Genomic DNA, 15,505 nt, shown 5'->3' on the forward strand with positions numbered 1-15,505 from the left:
GTTCCAGTCACTCCGAGCGCTGCTACCCTCGGGCCCAGTGATGGCACCCGCTCCCCTGTCCTCTGTGTCCTCTGCTGGAGGCCAGGGACCCTCTCCAGGATGCCCCCCACTTCCCATGCATGTTCTTTCTCCCATCACGCTGCATGCTTGCTGATGGCAGGCCAGCCCTTTCCTGTTCCTGGGCCCCCAGCACCCAGCACAGGGCCGGGTATACAATGGGTGCTCAGCACTGTCCCACGCAAAAGCTCCTGCCCCACCCTCACTTCTCAGGTTGTGGACCCAAGGCCTGCTGGCTCAGCCTGTCACTACCTGATCCCACCAGTGATAAGCTTATCAAGCCCAGCATCTCTGGTCCAGGGGGACTGCCCTGGGCAGGTGTTGCCATGGCAACCAGAGGCAGCAGGGAGGCCCAAGGCCAGGCTGCCATACAAGGCCTGTGGGCAGCCTGGGGTCTCAGCTTGACTGGCGGAAGCTTGGCGGCACCAGGTGATGCTCCCACCCCTAGGGGGGTCGCCAGAGGCCCCACTCACCACAGTAAGTCAGGTGTGGGACTCACCCGCCTCTCCGGCCCTCTCGCCCACTGGCTCCTCTGGTCCCCCTCCCCCGGGGTAAGGGCTGCAAGGTGGGCTCCTCCAGCTGTGCTCCCTGGAGCCTGCATCCTGCAGAGTGTTTGGAGGATCCTGGGCTTGGAGAGGAGCGGCCCCCACGGGGGTCAGCTCAGTCACCGCCCTGCTCCGGCCCAGGCTACCCCAACCTTCTCCGAGAGCAGCTCAGCGCTGGCCTGGGCCCCACTGCGTGGCTCCTTGGGAGACAAGGATCTGCCCTCCAGCACCACTCCCTGGGAACCCAAGGAACCTTCCTCTTTGAGGTCCCCCCGAGACCGCGGCACCCCTCCCTTGCCCTGCAGTCATCAGAGCCTGCTCTCCCCAGGGCACAGTGAGTTCCCGCTGGAGGCCCCACCTCTGTGCCCTTGCAGCCCGCCAGAGATCTGCCTGCAGGGTCCACTCGTTCCCTCCACAGAGGCCGTGCCCAGGGCTGGGGCTGGGCCTGCAGGGGAGAGGGACCATCAGGGAACCAGTGGGCCCAGGCAGTGCTCGCAGCAGCAGGTTTGGGAATGTGGAAGGTAGGACGACACCCCTCACCGGGGAGGCAACCCCAGCTCCCCAGGCCTCCAGGGCTGACCCCCTCTCCAGCCCAAGGAAGGGGCCCATGGCTGGTATGTGCCAGCTTTGATGACAGGAAACCAGTGGGCTGGTCCCAGGAAGGCCCAGAGGCCAGTGGGGGGGGCCTGCTTCCCAGGAAGGCCCAGAGGCCAGTGGGGGGGCCGTGCTATGGGAGGAGCAGGCCGGCGCCTCGGACAGCTCCCTTCGCGTCCACTCCCTTCCAGGAAGTCCAGGCGCAGTTCTGGCAGGCGAACCCGGGCCCTGACCCGGGGAGGGCACGTGGAGGACCAGGCTCCCCGAGTCAGCAGCAGGCTTGGCAGTGAGTCTTTAAAATGGAGGGCAAATGGTTCCTGTGCTTCCTGAGTCCGGCGGGCGCCCACGCTCAGCTGTGGTCGGGGGCCCAGGGAGCGGCCGGGTTTCAGGGTGCAGCCACCCCTCTACACACCCTGGGACGGGGAGAATGTGGGTGTGGTGACCCAACTCAGTCCTGCCTCCGGCTTCCCCGAGGCCCCACAGAGGCCCACCCATCCCCATTGCTCCCCCAGTCCCTCGTCCTGGGGCTGACACAGACCCGGGACCACGAGTGTGCGCGTGTGTGAGAGCACGTGAGACTGTGTATAAATGCCCGTGAGCACACGCAGAGGGTGTGACATGAGGGGAGCCCCACTTTTCGGGCTGCTGGCCTTTCTCTTGTAAGGTTTAACCCCCTTCCAGTTGGGAGCCGCCTTCGCCCTCGGCACCAACCTGTCCGGTGCCACAGGGAAGGCCCCCGGCCCTCAAGGCCCCACTCCAGGATCCAGAGTGCCCAGGGCCTCCCCAGGACAGTGCTCACTGGACAGAGGTGCCCAGAGGTTCAGGCACCATCAGCAGCTGAGCCCAGCACAGCACAGCCCAGCCCCAGACGGGGCGTCATTACCTCGCTGTTAGCGGGGCAGTTAGATGACATCATTCATCCTGTGGCCCTGCGTGGGAACCTCCTGCCCATTTGGGCCGGTGTGGACACAGGGGCTGGGCTCAGACAGCCTAGAGCAGGGCAGGTGGCCACATGTGACCACCTGCAAGTGCCTGCACGCCTGGTGCCCGTGGATGCTGCAGGCAGCCCTCTAGGGGAGGCCTCCGACCGGCCCAGGCCCCAGAGGGGTCTCCCAGGAGAGCTGTGGAGCACAGCAGACGGGGAAAAAGGAACAGCCAGGGGTGGCCCAGGAGCCCAAATCTGGGGTCTCGCTGCCCTGGACCGGCCACCACTGCTGGTCAGGTGGCAGCTGAGGCGCCACCTGGACTGGGCCCAGGTCAGGCCGAGGCCAACAGGCTGTCCCACTCCAGGGCGGCCAGAAGCCCCCAGAAGCCCCCTGGCGTGGCCGACCTCCAGACCCAAACAGGAAACCCCCCAGAACAAATGAGAACTGAACAGCGATGTATTTTTAAACGCTCATATTTTGCTTGTTTCTCCTCTGTTTTTCTCTTTCCCACAATGCTGACACCACCGTCCGACCACCCCGGCACCTGCAGCCGCGGCGTTTCGAGAACCGTCACACACGGAAGGCATTTCACAGTCAAACGGAGTCGCCGGAAGGCCGGCTGGCAACGGGGACAGAGCAGAGCGCGGCTTTAACAAGGACTCGAAAGGGGAAGAAGACCCTCGGAGGTCCAGGTCCACCTCCCGCCCCGCAGGGAAGGGTCCCCGAGCCGCGGCTCCGCACCCAGCCCGCAAGCGCCACCGGCCCCTTCCCTGCACTGCCTCACGCCCCACGTCTCACTGAGAAAGCTTTCGCCTGGACTCTAGAAGCAGAAACAAAACAAGCCCCCACCCTCCCCGCCGTATCATCCAAGTATACACGAGGGATAAAATTACATTTGTACAAAAATAGATTTTTTTTTTTTACCTTTCCCGATGCTTTAGACATTTTCTTATCTTTACTCTCTGTGTGTCTTTGTCATCCTCTCTGAATGTGAGCTACGCGTCCCAGCTAAGGCATTGCTAAGGATTGCGGACTGCTAAAGCTGTTTGCTCCAAAGCATCTTAAAATAGATGCATCTCCTTGCCTGGAGATATTCATTCGAACCCGGATTTCACCAAAGGAGGGGTCCTTATGTACTTGCTTACGTGAAGCAAATTTACAGAACAGGAAAAAAAAAAGTCTTGATTAAAAATAAACACAGAACGTTGGTAACCGCTACGCATGTGCTGTCAACGGCGTGCGGGTCCACGCACAGTTCCTCTCTGTACAGCACAGACATGTTACACCACACACCTGCGTGGGCAGGGACCAGGCCATGCGCCTAATTCCGTGATGGGGACAACATCAGCTGGTTACCCACTGGCTCACGGCTGGCCGGCCCTCCTGGGGCCCCCCACGGAGGAGGGGCCTCCGCGTGGTCTCCAGGACCTGCCGACAGCCTGGATCCTCTGGGAACGAAGGGACTTGGAAAACCAAGGGTGTGGGGCCATCTTCCCCCGGACACTGCGTGCTTCCAGGTGACAAGGGCCAGCCGGCTGACATGGGGACCGTCTTGGTGAACGTCCCAGACTGGCCAGCTTCCAAGGAGATCCCTGTCGGGGGGCGCGCCTGAGCCTGGCTTTGCTGACACCTTCCGCCGGGGATGTGCTCGTCTTCGCTCCCTGGCCTGGGAGCCCCATCTGGATGTCAAAGCAGGGAGGTGACACCGAGCAACTCGTCGGAGGTGCCGGCAGGCCCGGTGCCCAGGAAGCGTCCGGCCAGGCCGAGGCAGGGAGGGTGGCTAACAAGCTGATGTTAGTGCTATCTTTAGAAAATTAAAGATTGTCCCACCAAAATAATAATAATAATAATAATAATTACAAAAAATCACCTTAGTTGAACCAGATCGGAACTACTACTGAAGGTCTGGTTAAATAAAACTCACCCTCTCTACTGAGTGACGTGCCATGCCCCACACGTCGTCACCGCCTCAAACAGCACTGTTCACATGACAATGATGACAGCGGACTGACAGGAGAGGAAAGGACAGCCCGAGGCCTGAGACGCTGGGTGGCTGCACGAGCCCACGGGCTGGGGGGATGGTTCTGGCTTCGGGAGGTGGTGGCCTGGGGGCCTCAGTGCTTTCCGGACAGCCAGCCAGGACCGGTGACAGCGAAGTTCCCAAGACGAAGCTGACCCCAGCAGGTGGCCCCGTCCTGGGTCTTCTCCACGGGAGCCACCCGTCCCGGAGGGGGCCAGGGAAGCAAGGAGGGGCTGGGCTCGGACTGCGGGGTGCGTCTGGCTGCAGAAGGCACCAGGGGGGTTGCGTGGGGGGCTGTCTAACGTTCCCACAACCGGGGGGACCCCGAGAGGAGTGCCCGCATCACTCAGCCTGTCACAACCATGTCCCAGAGGCCACCAAGGCTTTCAGGGAGAGTCTGGGAGGAGGGACAGCTGGGCAGGCCCTGAAGGGGGCCGAGGGGGTGCCCACATGGCAGGGGACGCCTCTCCTCAGCCACTGCGTTGGGGGCGGGGCAGCCGGAGGAGGAAGGTGTTTGCGGAGTCTTTTACAGCCTCGGCCCAAGTGCCTCGCGCTCGCTGGGGCCGGCCAGGGACGCTGGAAGGCAAAGAATGGACACTTTCTTTCCTCCATGGAGGACTGGAGGCCCGCCTCTCCCTGCCCAGCCCAGGGGCGCCCCTGCACCGTCTGGGGAAACAGACCTTGGGGAAGGCAGCTTCTGGGCTGCTGGGGGCTGGCAGGAGGGGGGCCGGTGTTACAGAGCATCCATCAGGGGCTGAGAAGACAGGACCCCTACCCGCATCCTCCCATCCCTGCCATCCCTGCTCAGGCCCCACTACTGACAAACGTTGCATTCATGGGATGAGGCGTGAACGTGGAAAGGACTCAGACCACAGGGAGAGCATTACAGTGCAAGAGGGGCCGGTTCAACCGGAGTGCCCACCCAGGAGGCAGCGCCCGCCTGGGGTGGTTGAAATGCCTCACAGGCACGGGCTGGGCTGCACGGCGAGCCTCCCACCAGAGCCGGTGTCAGATGGAGCCCCACCTGAGGCTGCGTCACCCAGACAGGACGACAACGGGCTGGCTGCTCCCAAGGGGCGTCTAGCCCCGGGCCCAAGGATGCTGGCACTCAACGGTCCCCAACTCCAATTCTTCTAGGAGCCAGCAAAGGAGGCCCCTCTACCAGGAGAGCTCCAGGATGCGCCCCACCGGCCCCCTCCCCGCCTGGCTTGTGGGCCACAAGTCCCTCTGGTCTCCATACCTCCCCTGGGCCTCCTGCCTCCCTCCCAATGTGCAGGGCTGCTTGAAGACCCTCTGGGGAAATCGACCCTCTTCCCCCCCCATCCCTGGGGGCCTCCCGGGTGGTGACTTCTACCCATGAGAGGTCAGCAGAGGCCATGTCTGGCACAGAAAGGCTGGAGACCAGGCTAGCCTGCCAGGAACCAGGGGCTAGCCTTGGCCCTCCTCACAGACTAAAAGGGAAGATGTGGGGTCAAGGAGAGGGGGGCACTGCCTTCTGGTTACCCTGGGTTGGACGGGACCACGTAGGGGAAGAAAGTGAAACCTGGAAGATGCAAAGAGACAACCGAGGTGGGGGGGGTGGGGGGTGACCCCAGTCCCTGCACAGAGGCGAGCTCCTGTTCTGATTGGCTTGGGGACGAAATCACAAGTCATCTTTGGAAAAGGGACAGCTCACCCCTCACTCTGAGGGCAGGAAGCCTGCTCGCCCCAGAGCCCCTCTCGTCTTCCAGGGGGCACAAGGGGTCTTCTGCAATGAAACACCAGCCCCCCCAACCCGTCCCCTCCTCCTGATCCTGGGGGGTGCCAAGCTGGCCGGGCACCAGCACCGAAAGGAGGGAAGAGGGGGCACTCCCAACAGAGGGGGACCACCTGGGAGATTCCAAAACCAGCAACAATGTGACCAAAACAAAGCCGCCCTCTCCGAGCGCTGCCGCTCCCGGGGCGGGGGTCTCGGTGAGCTGCCCCGAGCTCCCCCGAAGAGAGCCTGATGGGCCCGGCCAGGGCTCACACCAGTCCTGGCCACTCTGGCTGCCGCCCGGGAAAGCCACTGCCCAGGTCCAAAGACAAGTAGTATTAAAAATAACAAGGGTGGCAACATATCTCTTAGGCTTAGCAGTGACGGGCTGCGCCCCGGAGTCCACACAGGCCAGGCAGAGAAGGGGCGGGGACAGGACTCGGCTGACAAGAGCAGCTGGCGGCCAGGCGGGGCGGCCGGACCGGTGGGCGTGAAGGACGGGCCTGCGGGCCTAAGTCATTTGGTGTGGGGCTTCCAGCATCTCCATGAGGAAGGTGTCGATGGGCGTGTCCCCGATGAGCTTGAAGAAGAAGAGATGTTCCAGGCACTTGAGGCCGATAGAGCGCAGGGCTGGCAGGCGGAGCAGCAGCTTGGCGAACCTGCAGGAGAGCGGGGCGTGAGGCGGGGCAGGCCAGCCCCCCTCCTCTGCCCGGGGGCCTGGCTGCCTCCTGGGGACCGGACGAGCCTCGCTGCCTGACTCCCCTGCAGCTGCAGCAGCACGAGACCTCCTGGGCTGAGCCGTAGAGCAGGAAGCAGGGCCTCTCAGCCAGTGGAAACAGAGCACGCCCGGGCCTGGAGGCAGGAGAGTGCAGGATGGGCACAAAAGCCCCGAAAGAACACCATGGAGTGGAGATCTGGGATGAAGGGCCAGCGGCCAGGCTGTGGCAGGCTGAATAGGGCTTTGTGGGGAAGTTAAAATATGTGTGCTTTCTCCAAGAACAATAGGGAGCTACAGCAGGATTTTAAGCAGGGGAGAGAGCTGTGAGAATGGATGTGAGTCTCAGCGATGCCTCTGGCTGCAGTGGGGAGGGCAAAGGTGGAGCCACTCCTGAGCTGGGGCGCCAGTCTGTGCTCAAGCAGCCCCTTCTCGTAAAGTGCAGCATCCGTGCGCCCCGTGCCAGCACCCACTCCCCAGGACCAGCTCTGCTGGAGCTGGGCCGGAGGCACGCGATGCCCAGAGAGGGTGGATGGGAGGGAAGCGTTGCTTCTCGGGCCCTGCCCGCCCCCTGGGGAGTTCCCAGGAAAGACACTGGATGGCGGGGGGGGGGCACGTCTGGGGGCTCTTGGAAAAGGAATGCTAGGCTCAGCCGCTCTGCTGCCAAGGACAGTGCCGTGTGGGGACTGAGCCAGATGTCCCTCCAGGGCGTCTACATCTGCCCGCCCCTGCATGCTGCCCGGTCTCTCCACACGGACCCTCAGGGGCTGCGGGGCCCGTCAATTATTAACTCTGTCTGTGTTTCGGGGGAGAGAGCCCTGTGGTTGGCTGCCGCAGAACCCGCGTTTCCAGTGCAGAAACGCAGCCTGGAGGCTGGAGTGCGGCCAGAGAACGAGCCGTTTTCTGCTGAGCTGGCAAGATGGGCTGAGGCATGGAGCCAGGAAAAACACGCGGCCCTCCCGCCCCTCCGTCCTCCCCTCCGTCCTCCTCCTGGTCCTCCGGGATGGTTCACTTTAAACCAAAGCAGATGAGGGCTGTGCAGGGGCAGGTCGATTAACCCTGTGGGTGCCAGGGGCAGGCGGGCGGGGTAGAGGGGGGCCTGCTGTCTTCGGGGGGCCTGCACACCCCGAAACCCGGAGATGCCCTTTTGGAAGGATGGCCGGAATCAGGACAACGGACTTGGAATGTCACGAGGCCACTATTGTCCCCTTCTCCTGGACGCCTACTGTGCGCCCGGCACCACGGACCCAGAAATGAGCCTGTCCCAGCCTTCCGGGGCCCACAGTCAGGTGGCAAGAGAGGCAAGCTTTGCACCCAACCACGGCCATCACTCTGCACATGCTCATAAAGCACCTACTATGTGCTGGCACCTGTCCCTCCTGGGGTGAGCATGCCAACCCTGCCCCCAGTGGTTCCCTTTAGTGGGGAGGAAGGCACACCCTCAGGTACACACTCCACAAAGACAAGCCCCTACTGGGTGCCGGTGGCTAGCCCATCTTTTTGGGGGTGCTACAGGAGAGTGTGCAAGTGTGCACACGCTGGGGCCCGGAGAGCACCCTGTACCCACTGAAGACCAGCCTGGAGCTTCCCAGGCTGCCCTCCACGGAGGAGGGGTGCCGCCCCTAATTCACGGAGTTGCTGGAAGGGCTGGCACGGTCTTGCCCGGGCAGGGTGAGGATCCAGAGTCCCTGGAGGACAGTGGCCGCGAGCAGGGGCTCACCTTCCCGGCTGCTCGGGGTACTTGTGTTTGCAGTAAGCCTCCAGGGACGCGTAGACCTTCTCGCGCAGCGCCTCCACCTCGGCCGGGTTCGAGAGCCCCTTGGAGTCTGTGAGGGGGAAGGGGCCGCAGGTCAGAGCCCCTCGCCTGGGAGGCTGCCCCGGGAATGGGCACTTAGGCTGGCTCCCCACGGCCCCTGCTCAGACGAGGCCGGCAGTGTGCTGCTGGACGGCGGGCTCTACCCCCTCGAGGCCACCATGAGCTTGAGGCCTGGCCCTGCCGTTCGCTGGCCACGTGACCTTGGGCCAGTCCCTGGACCTGCCGACCACCCAGCCTCCCCATCTGTGAAGGGCGACGGGCCTGCCCTCACCCTGTCCTGGTCACCACAGTGCCCGGAGAGCCAGCTGACCCCTGCGGCCTTTACTACACTGGGGTCTGAGCCCCTTTAGACGCAACTCTTAACCCTCTTCCCAGAAATGGGCAGGCCCATGCCGTGGGGGAGGCCGGGAGCCTGGGGCAGAAGCCCAGTCTGGAGGGGGCTCTGCCTGTGGACAGAGATACCTGGAACCAGGGTGGTCGAAACCTCCAGGGCCCAGGGGTGGGGTGTGAGGAGCAAGGGTCATTCCCAGGGTCATTGTGGTGAACGTCCCGGGGCTTTCTGAGCCAACAAGAGCCCACTGTGCCGGGCACAGCTTTGCCCAGCCTCGTCTCCTGCGGGTTCCCAGGACCCACCAAGCCCGCATCGAACAAACCCTTCTCTCCACAGCAGCCGCCACTTGGCGTCCCGCTTTGGGCTCACACAGTCCTGGGTGTGGCTCCAGCCAAGCGTGGCCCATCCCGGTGGCACAGAGGACACAGGCTAGAGCCCACACCTGCCCCCTTGCTGCTGGTCCAGAGCGGCTGCAGAGCACGGGGCTCTGCCATGGGATAGGCCTGCTGTCGGGTCACCTCTGAGCCCCAGGCCAGGGGGTCTCACGCCGGCTCTGCCCTGGCAGTCTGACATCCCAGCGGGGGCACCATGGCCTGGCGTGAACGCCACGGGTAGCCTAGGGTCCCAGGCACCTTAGGAACATGTCAACTCCTCTGTAGCTGGGCTCCCCAGGCCCTGGGGCCGTCCTGGCTCCAGCCGTCACCCCTCTGTCCAAGAGGACCCGTGCCCAGGCCTCGGCTCGGCAACCAGTGCTGGCAGCCAAACCACGCACAACTTGAACGAGAATTCCACCGGGCAGGGCCAAGACGCAGGGCTCAGCCTCCCATGCTGGCGGGATCCTGGGCTCGAAGCACAAACCTGGGTGACAAACGGCCCCAGAGATGGGCTCTCCCCATGAGAGGACGCCCATCTCACCCCAGCCCAGTCCTCAGCACCGGAGCTTCTCCAAGGCCAGTGGGTCAGGCCTGCTACCCTGGGGCCGGCCCACCTCCACCTCTCCCTGGAGCCCACAGCAGCCCTGAACCTGCCCCTGGGGTCCCCCTCACCCCACAGACAGTGAGGTGAGTTTGCAAACACAGGCACCCCACAGCTCCCTGCCCCCCAGAACCCTCCAGGGCTACCCGCAGCCCCAGGATCAGGCCCAGCCCTCACCCCCTCCCACTACACCTGGCCTTCTAAACTTACTTCCTCCAGGAAGCGTCCTGCACGACTGCTAAGCTCCAGAGGGTGGGCCTGGCCCAGCTGCACCCTGGGGGGTCCCCAAGCCGGGCACGGGGCCCAGCACACAAGCACTGCATTAGCATTGGTCACTTCAGAGGCTCTGATAGAGGGCAAACAGAGGCCAGAGAAGTGCGGTGCCGTGGCAGGGGCCTGCCTGCACCCCGGCCTCGCCCGTCCAGGGTGGAGCACCGAGAAGGCCCCTCCCGACACAGCACCTGAGGTCCAGGACTGGCTGCTCACATAGGGACCCCAGGTAGGTCCAGCCCATCACCGACACCAGCCTGGACTGTCTGGGCTCCAGAACTGAGGCACTGGGAACTCATGAAGGGTCTGTCCCTTCTGGAGCCCAGGATCCCAGTGCAAAGTGGAGCCAAGCTTTGGAGGACAGACTCAGAAGGCTGGGCCAGAGGCCTCACCAGACCACTAAGGACGAACGTGCTCATTGAGCCCTGTGGAATGCAGAGGCCGCCCCGCATAACCCCCTCAAGGGCCACAAGAGGAAAGCAGCACGGCTACTCCACCCTCGTAAAGAGGAGACACCGCGGCCAGAGCAGGGAGGCCAGAAGCAGTGGAGCTGGGGGGAGACGTGGTGCCTTTAGCCACCCTGGAGGGCTGCTGCCCGAGCGTGGACGGCAGAGCGCGCGGCGGGAGGGCCGTACCAGGGTTGAAGAGGACGATGGCGCGCAGGCAGCCCAGCTCCGTCTTGTCCATCTGCATGTCCCGCATCTTGGACACGAGCTCTGTCAGCACCCTGCAGAGGAAGCAGGCAGGTGCCAATGCCCGAGTCAGACCGTGCCCCTTGCCAGGGCCCCCCAGAAACACCCGAAGGACTCGGGGAGCCCAGTGCGGCCCTGGAATCAGCTGAGAAAGACAAGGCCACACCAGGGCACCGCGCAGGCCTGTCCGGTCCCGCCCCTGGGCGGGCTCCTCTCCTTCCCTCCCTCGATAGGGTCTGCGCATGACATTTCATTCTGGGAACCTAGAGACTAAGGGGGGACCTCGTGACAGCTGAGCCAGGGAGAGCCGGGGGCTTGGACGTCGGGGGCAGAGTCCACTGCCACACGTCCCGCTCAGCTGCAGAAGGGGCAGCGCAGCCCAAAGCAGGGCCCTGGGGCATCACGTTGGTGACCGCTACCTCCAGTCCATGGGAAAGCCACCTTCCCAGGCTGAGCCCCTCCTAGATCCTTCCAAGCTGCTGGAGAGTGAGAGTGGCTACACTTCACTTCTTATCACCAGCTATTGATTTCCACCGGGGATAGCCTTGTCGGAGAGTGGGGCACCCTCCCTGCAACCCTTTGGGGGGCTCTGATCCAACCTTAGCTACCCCAGCCCCGGCGGGTGGCAGCATCCTAGACCCCTGGCCTATCTATAGCACCCCCCACAGCCTGGGCTCCCCAACCTCATCAGCCACCCGCCGACCCCCAAAACGTGACAGTCACTTCCAGGAAGTGGAGAGTGGTGGTGAGGCCAGGCTGCAGGGGAGCAAAGGGGGGTGGCCCGGGTGGGGCCTGGACGGTCACCCTGAGGAGCCCAGGCTTTTCCCTGTGGGCCCAGGGGAGTCCTGCAGGTCCACAGGCTGGGGGCGGACGTGCTCGCAGCCCAGGAAAAGATCCAAGGGAGCCTGGAGTGGGAGAGAACGGGCGCTCAGATGTCCCGGGGCCTCAGAGTCTGCTTGTAGACGAGGCACAGAGCTGCAGAGAGGTGGGCAGAGAGCGCGGAAAAGCCCCATCCTCTCGTTTCGTTCACACAAAGGACGAGGAGAAGCTGGGCCTCCCAACGGCTGCTCCGGGACCCCAGAGAACATAACCTGATGCCTCCATCACTGTCACCCCTCCGGCAGCTGGGACCATGGAACTGTCAGCTGGTGTGTAGCTGGGTCTGCATCACTAAACCAAAGCAGAGCCCAGAGGAGTGAACTCCCAGTGGGTGATGGTGGGGGGGCCTCTGCTCACTTCCAACTTCAAGGCTCCCACACTTGGGGGCTCGCCTGGGACCCCTCCACCGCCTCCTCCCCTGGGCCTGATCCTTCCCACTCACTGCCATGCGCAGCCCCCCACCCGAGGAACCCTGCCATGTCCCCCTAGCCTTCCCACTCCAGCTGGCTAAAGCTGACGCCCGCACCTGGTGTGGGTCCCCTGGGCTCGGAGACAAGGCCGGCCAGAGACAGGGATGGGTGGCTCCTGTGCCCCTCACCAGGTGGGGCGTAAACAGGCCGCATTTCTGGAGAGCAGTGTGAATGGAGACAGACAGGCCGCGGGCCCGCCTCCGCCCAGCGCGGCCCCGGGGCGTGAGCTGAGGAGCAGCGGAGGCTCGTGCCTCCGGGCTCCATGGGGGAGGGGGCAGGAGCAGTGGCTCAGACACAGCTGAGCACCAGGGGTCAGTGTACAGGGCGCACGCAGGCTGCCATGCGTCACACCACAGCTCGTGTCCTACGTAACAGACTCTACAAAACCCTGTCTACCGTGTAATCGACGGCTTCCGGAGAAAGGGCGCTGTCCCTCCTGGGTGCGGGATTTACAGAGTGCTGGAGGAAATGCACCAAGAGCTAACTGGCCGTCGGGTACCCCAGACGGGCACGTCGGGGACTTCAATCTTCTCCTCGCACTTTTCTCCATTCCCCACGTTTATAACCTTCGCAAACAGAATGAACGTCAAGCAGCATGTGACCGTGGGCTGAGGGCCCCCACCTGTCAAAGATGGCGCCCACCCCTGCGCTGTGGGCGCTGTTCCGGTGGACATGCAGCCCGGTGGTGAGCAGGATCCCGTCCTTCACGGCTATGGACCGGTGGGAGAAGGAGGCGATGAGCAGCTCGTTCCAGCCTGGGGGGAGGGCACACGGTCACTCGGCTGTCTCCAGCCCCGCTGGCCCGCCCTCCCCCAAACCCCTCTTCGGCCCTCCGAAGGCAGCATCGCTATCATGGACCCATCCCTTTGAGAACCCAGGCCAGGGTTCCCCAAGTAGGGTCTGTGCAACTCGAACCCCATGAGCGTTCTACATAAAAGAGGTTCCCGAGCAGCTACGTCTGGAATGCCTCTTTCCTCTACAGTGCACATGGGCCCAGGAGAGGCCCTGAGAAGGCCTGCACGGAGCACCTCCTTCGGCTCTGCTTAACCCGGGCAGCCCAAGCTCAGGGGCCAGGGGCATCTCTTTCTGCAAGTGTAGGATGCCTGCACCACGGAGCACATGGGGGAGCACCTACAATTCCCTCTGGGACGGCCACGAAACAGCTCGTGCCACGGAGCATGTGGGGGAGCTCCTGTGGACTCTCTCTGGGATGGCCACGAAACAGCTAATGCCATGGAGCACTTCGGGGACCTCCCGGGGATTCTCTCCGGGGTGGCCACAGGATAGCTGCTGCCAGTCCGGTCCCAATAGCAAACTCAGAGATCAATGTCTACTATGAGGAATACCACAAAATAGGAAATTATTGAATTGAAACAGGCCAACTCAACACTCTTTATATGAGGACCCAGCATAGAGAAACCAAAGAGGGCATCAAAGGGTTAAGAAAACATACAGAAGGAGAACTTGAAATAAAACAACTTCTGTGCTGAAACGTTCTAATGACGCCTGTAAGACGGGTAACATGCAGCCATCTTCAGTAAGAACAATAACAGCAAAGTTCAAAGCCACCATTCCCGAGTGCTCAGAAGGTTCCAAGCTCCGTGGCGGACGGTATCATGTGGATTATCCCATTAAATCCTGACTACAATCCTACAAAGCAAGTATTAGCCCCATTTCATACCGGGAGAAACTGAGTCAGGATGAGAACCCAGGCCCCGGTCCTTCCTACACTGAAGGTCGTCATCTCTCCCGATGGCTCTGGGTGTTGGGTTTTATGCCCTAGTTAGAGTGAAACTCTTCTGGGAAGGGACAGGCCCTCCTCCCCTCCCACCAGGCCAGCATGGAGGGACATCCTGCCAGCCAAGCGCAGGGGCCCAGGAGGCTGAGGACGAGAGCTCTGCAAGGGGCAGAGCCGGCCCTGAGCGTGCTGCCCTCCCCGCCTGGACCTGTCCCTGCCGCTCTGAATCGCTCTGCCTCTCCCTTCCGTCCCCACTGAGGCCGACCCAGCCTCCTCCCAGCTCTGCGCCAGCCCACCTCTCCTGGGGTCCGGCAGGCACAGGCTGAGCCGGCCTCTGACACTCCTGCAGCACCCAGCACAGGCCTGGCACACGGCTGGCATCAGGAGGCGGCTGAGCAGGGTGCAGCCTGGGCCGGCGCACACAGCAAGCCCATGACGCATGGATGGACAGGCCGGCGGAGCAGAAGTGGCGGGCGGGGGTGCTCCCTGCTGGCACCTTCTGAAGGCCGGGCACACCTCAGCTCACCCACCCCACTGTCCCTCCTGCAGGAACTTGCACTAAAGACCCTAGTCTCACAGCAGAAACCGGCTTCCCCTCGGTGTGTCCGTCACACCCACTTTCCAGATGAGGAAGTGGCTTGGGGGGTGGCCTACCACGTCAGGACTCAGGCCTGACCCCAGACCCCAAAGCCGACGCTCTCACCCACCATTCCGGCCACCTCTGGCACACCCCATCCGGGCACAGGGCGTGTGCTGAGCATGAGCAAGCATGTTCTGTGCACCGGCCCTGTGCACGGCAAGCCCTGCTCAGTACAGGGGCCAAGGCCGTGACGGGGGAGAAGGCAGCAGAACCCACAAACTCTCGAAGGCAGCCCCTGCGGGACACGTTCAGCCCTCCCTCTCCAGAAGACCCCCCGACAGCCCTTCACCTGTCTGAAGACCACTTAGAGAGACCTCAAACCAAATACCTCCTTCTGAGGGAGGGGAGGGAAAACGGGGCCAGAGTTGGCAGTGCTGGGGGAGAAGCCCAGGCCCTACACACCCCGTGCTCTGTCCCCGACGGCCCCACGCGGCAGGAGGAGCATCCTGGGATCTGTCCCACTGTCGGGGCTCCAAGGCCCCCGCCCCCTCTGCTTGCGCTGCATCACCCAGTGCCCACCAGGACCACCACTCACCTGCCCGCAGCAGGATGACCTGGTCGTCCAGGGGCAGCTCAGAGAAATGCGGAATCCGCTTGGCCCACTCCACCAGCGTGAAGAGTTGCTTGTCTGCCGCCTGGCAGATGTTGGTGACGGGGTCGTTGGGCTGGTGGAGGGAGGGGGCCAAAGTGAGCACTATTGCAAGAACAGAGCCCAGGACCAGGCCCCGCTCACAGGTTTTACCCGGCGTGGGCTGAGTAACAGCCCCGAAGACGTCCACGTCCTAATCCCTAGAACCTGTGGATGCGCCACTTTACATGGCAAAGGGGACTGTCAGACGTGTCGAGTTAAGGATCTTGAGATGGGGATGATCCTGGATGATGCGGGTGGGCCCCGTGTCACCACAAGGGTCCTCATGAGAGGGAGCAGGAGGCTCAGAGTCAGAGAAAAGATGTGAGGACGGAAGCAGAGGTCAGAGGAGAGAAGACCCTGCTGACCCTGAAGCTGGAGGGAGGGACCATGAGCCAAGGAACGTGGGCGCCTCCAGCACCGGGACAGGCACGGAAACGGATTCTCCCCAGAAAGAACCCGCCCTGCTCACAC

At 63.1% G+C, this 15,505-nt stretch overlaps 1 protein-coding gene across 5 annotated transcripts in view; it reads right to left on the reverse strand.

Annotated features, from left to right (window-relative positions):
* Positions 1-2,579: 2,579 nt before the first annotated feature.
* The window catches only part of RXRA (retinoid X receptor alpha), a 105,525-nt gene continuing 92,599 nt past the window's right edge, over positions 2,580-15,505 (reverse strand). For all 5 annotated transcript variants that reach the window (XM_087418829.1, XM_087418825.1, XM_087418826.1 and 2 more), the window contains 5 exons: positions 14,939-15,068; positions 12,648-12,780; positions 10,620-10,711; positions 8,313-8,418; positions 2,580-6,536 (listed from right to left, as the gene is read on the reverse strand). In XM_087418829.1, coding sequence (XP_087274955.1) covers positions 6,389-6,536; positions 8,313-8,418; positions 10,620-10,711; positions 12,648-12,780; positions 14,939-15,068 — 609 coding nt within the window. In that variant the 3' untranslated portion in view covers positions 2,580-6,388. The remainder of the gene's footprint in view (positions 6,537-8,312; positions 8,419-10,619; positions 10,712-12,647; positions 12,781-14,938; positions 15,069-15,505) is intronic.

Source organism: Ceratotherium simum, chromosome 29 (genome assembly GCF_057802395.1).
Source record: "Ceratotherium simum simum isolate JZ-2026a chromosome 29, ASM5780239v1, whole genome shotgun sequence".
NCBI classification, from domain to species: Eukaryota; Metazoa; Chordata; class Mammalia; order Perissodactyla; family Rhinocerotidae; genus Ceratotherium; species Ceratotherium simum.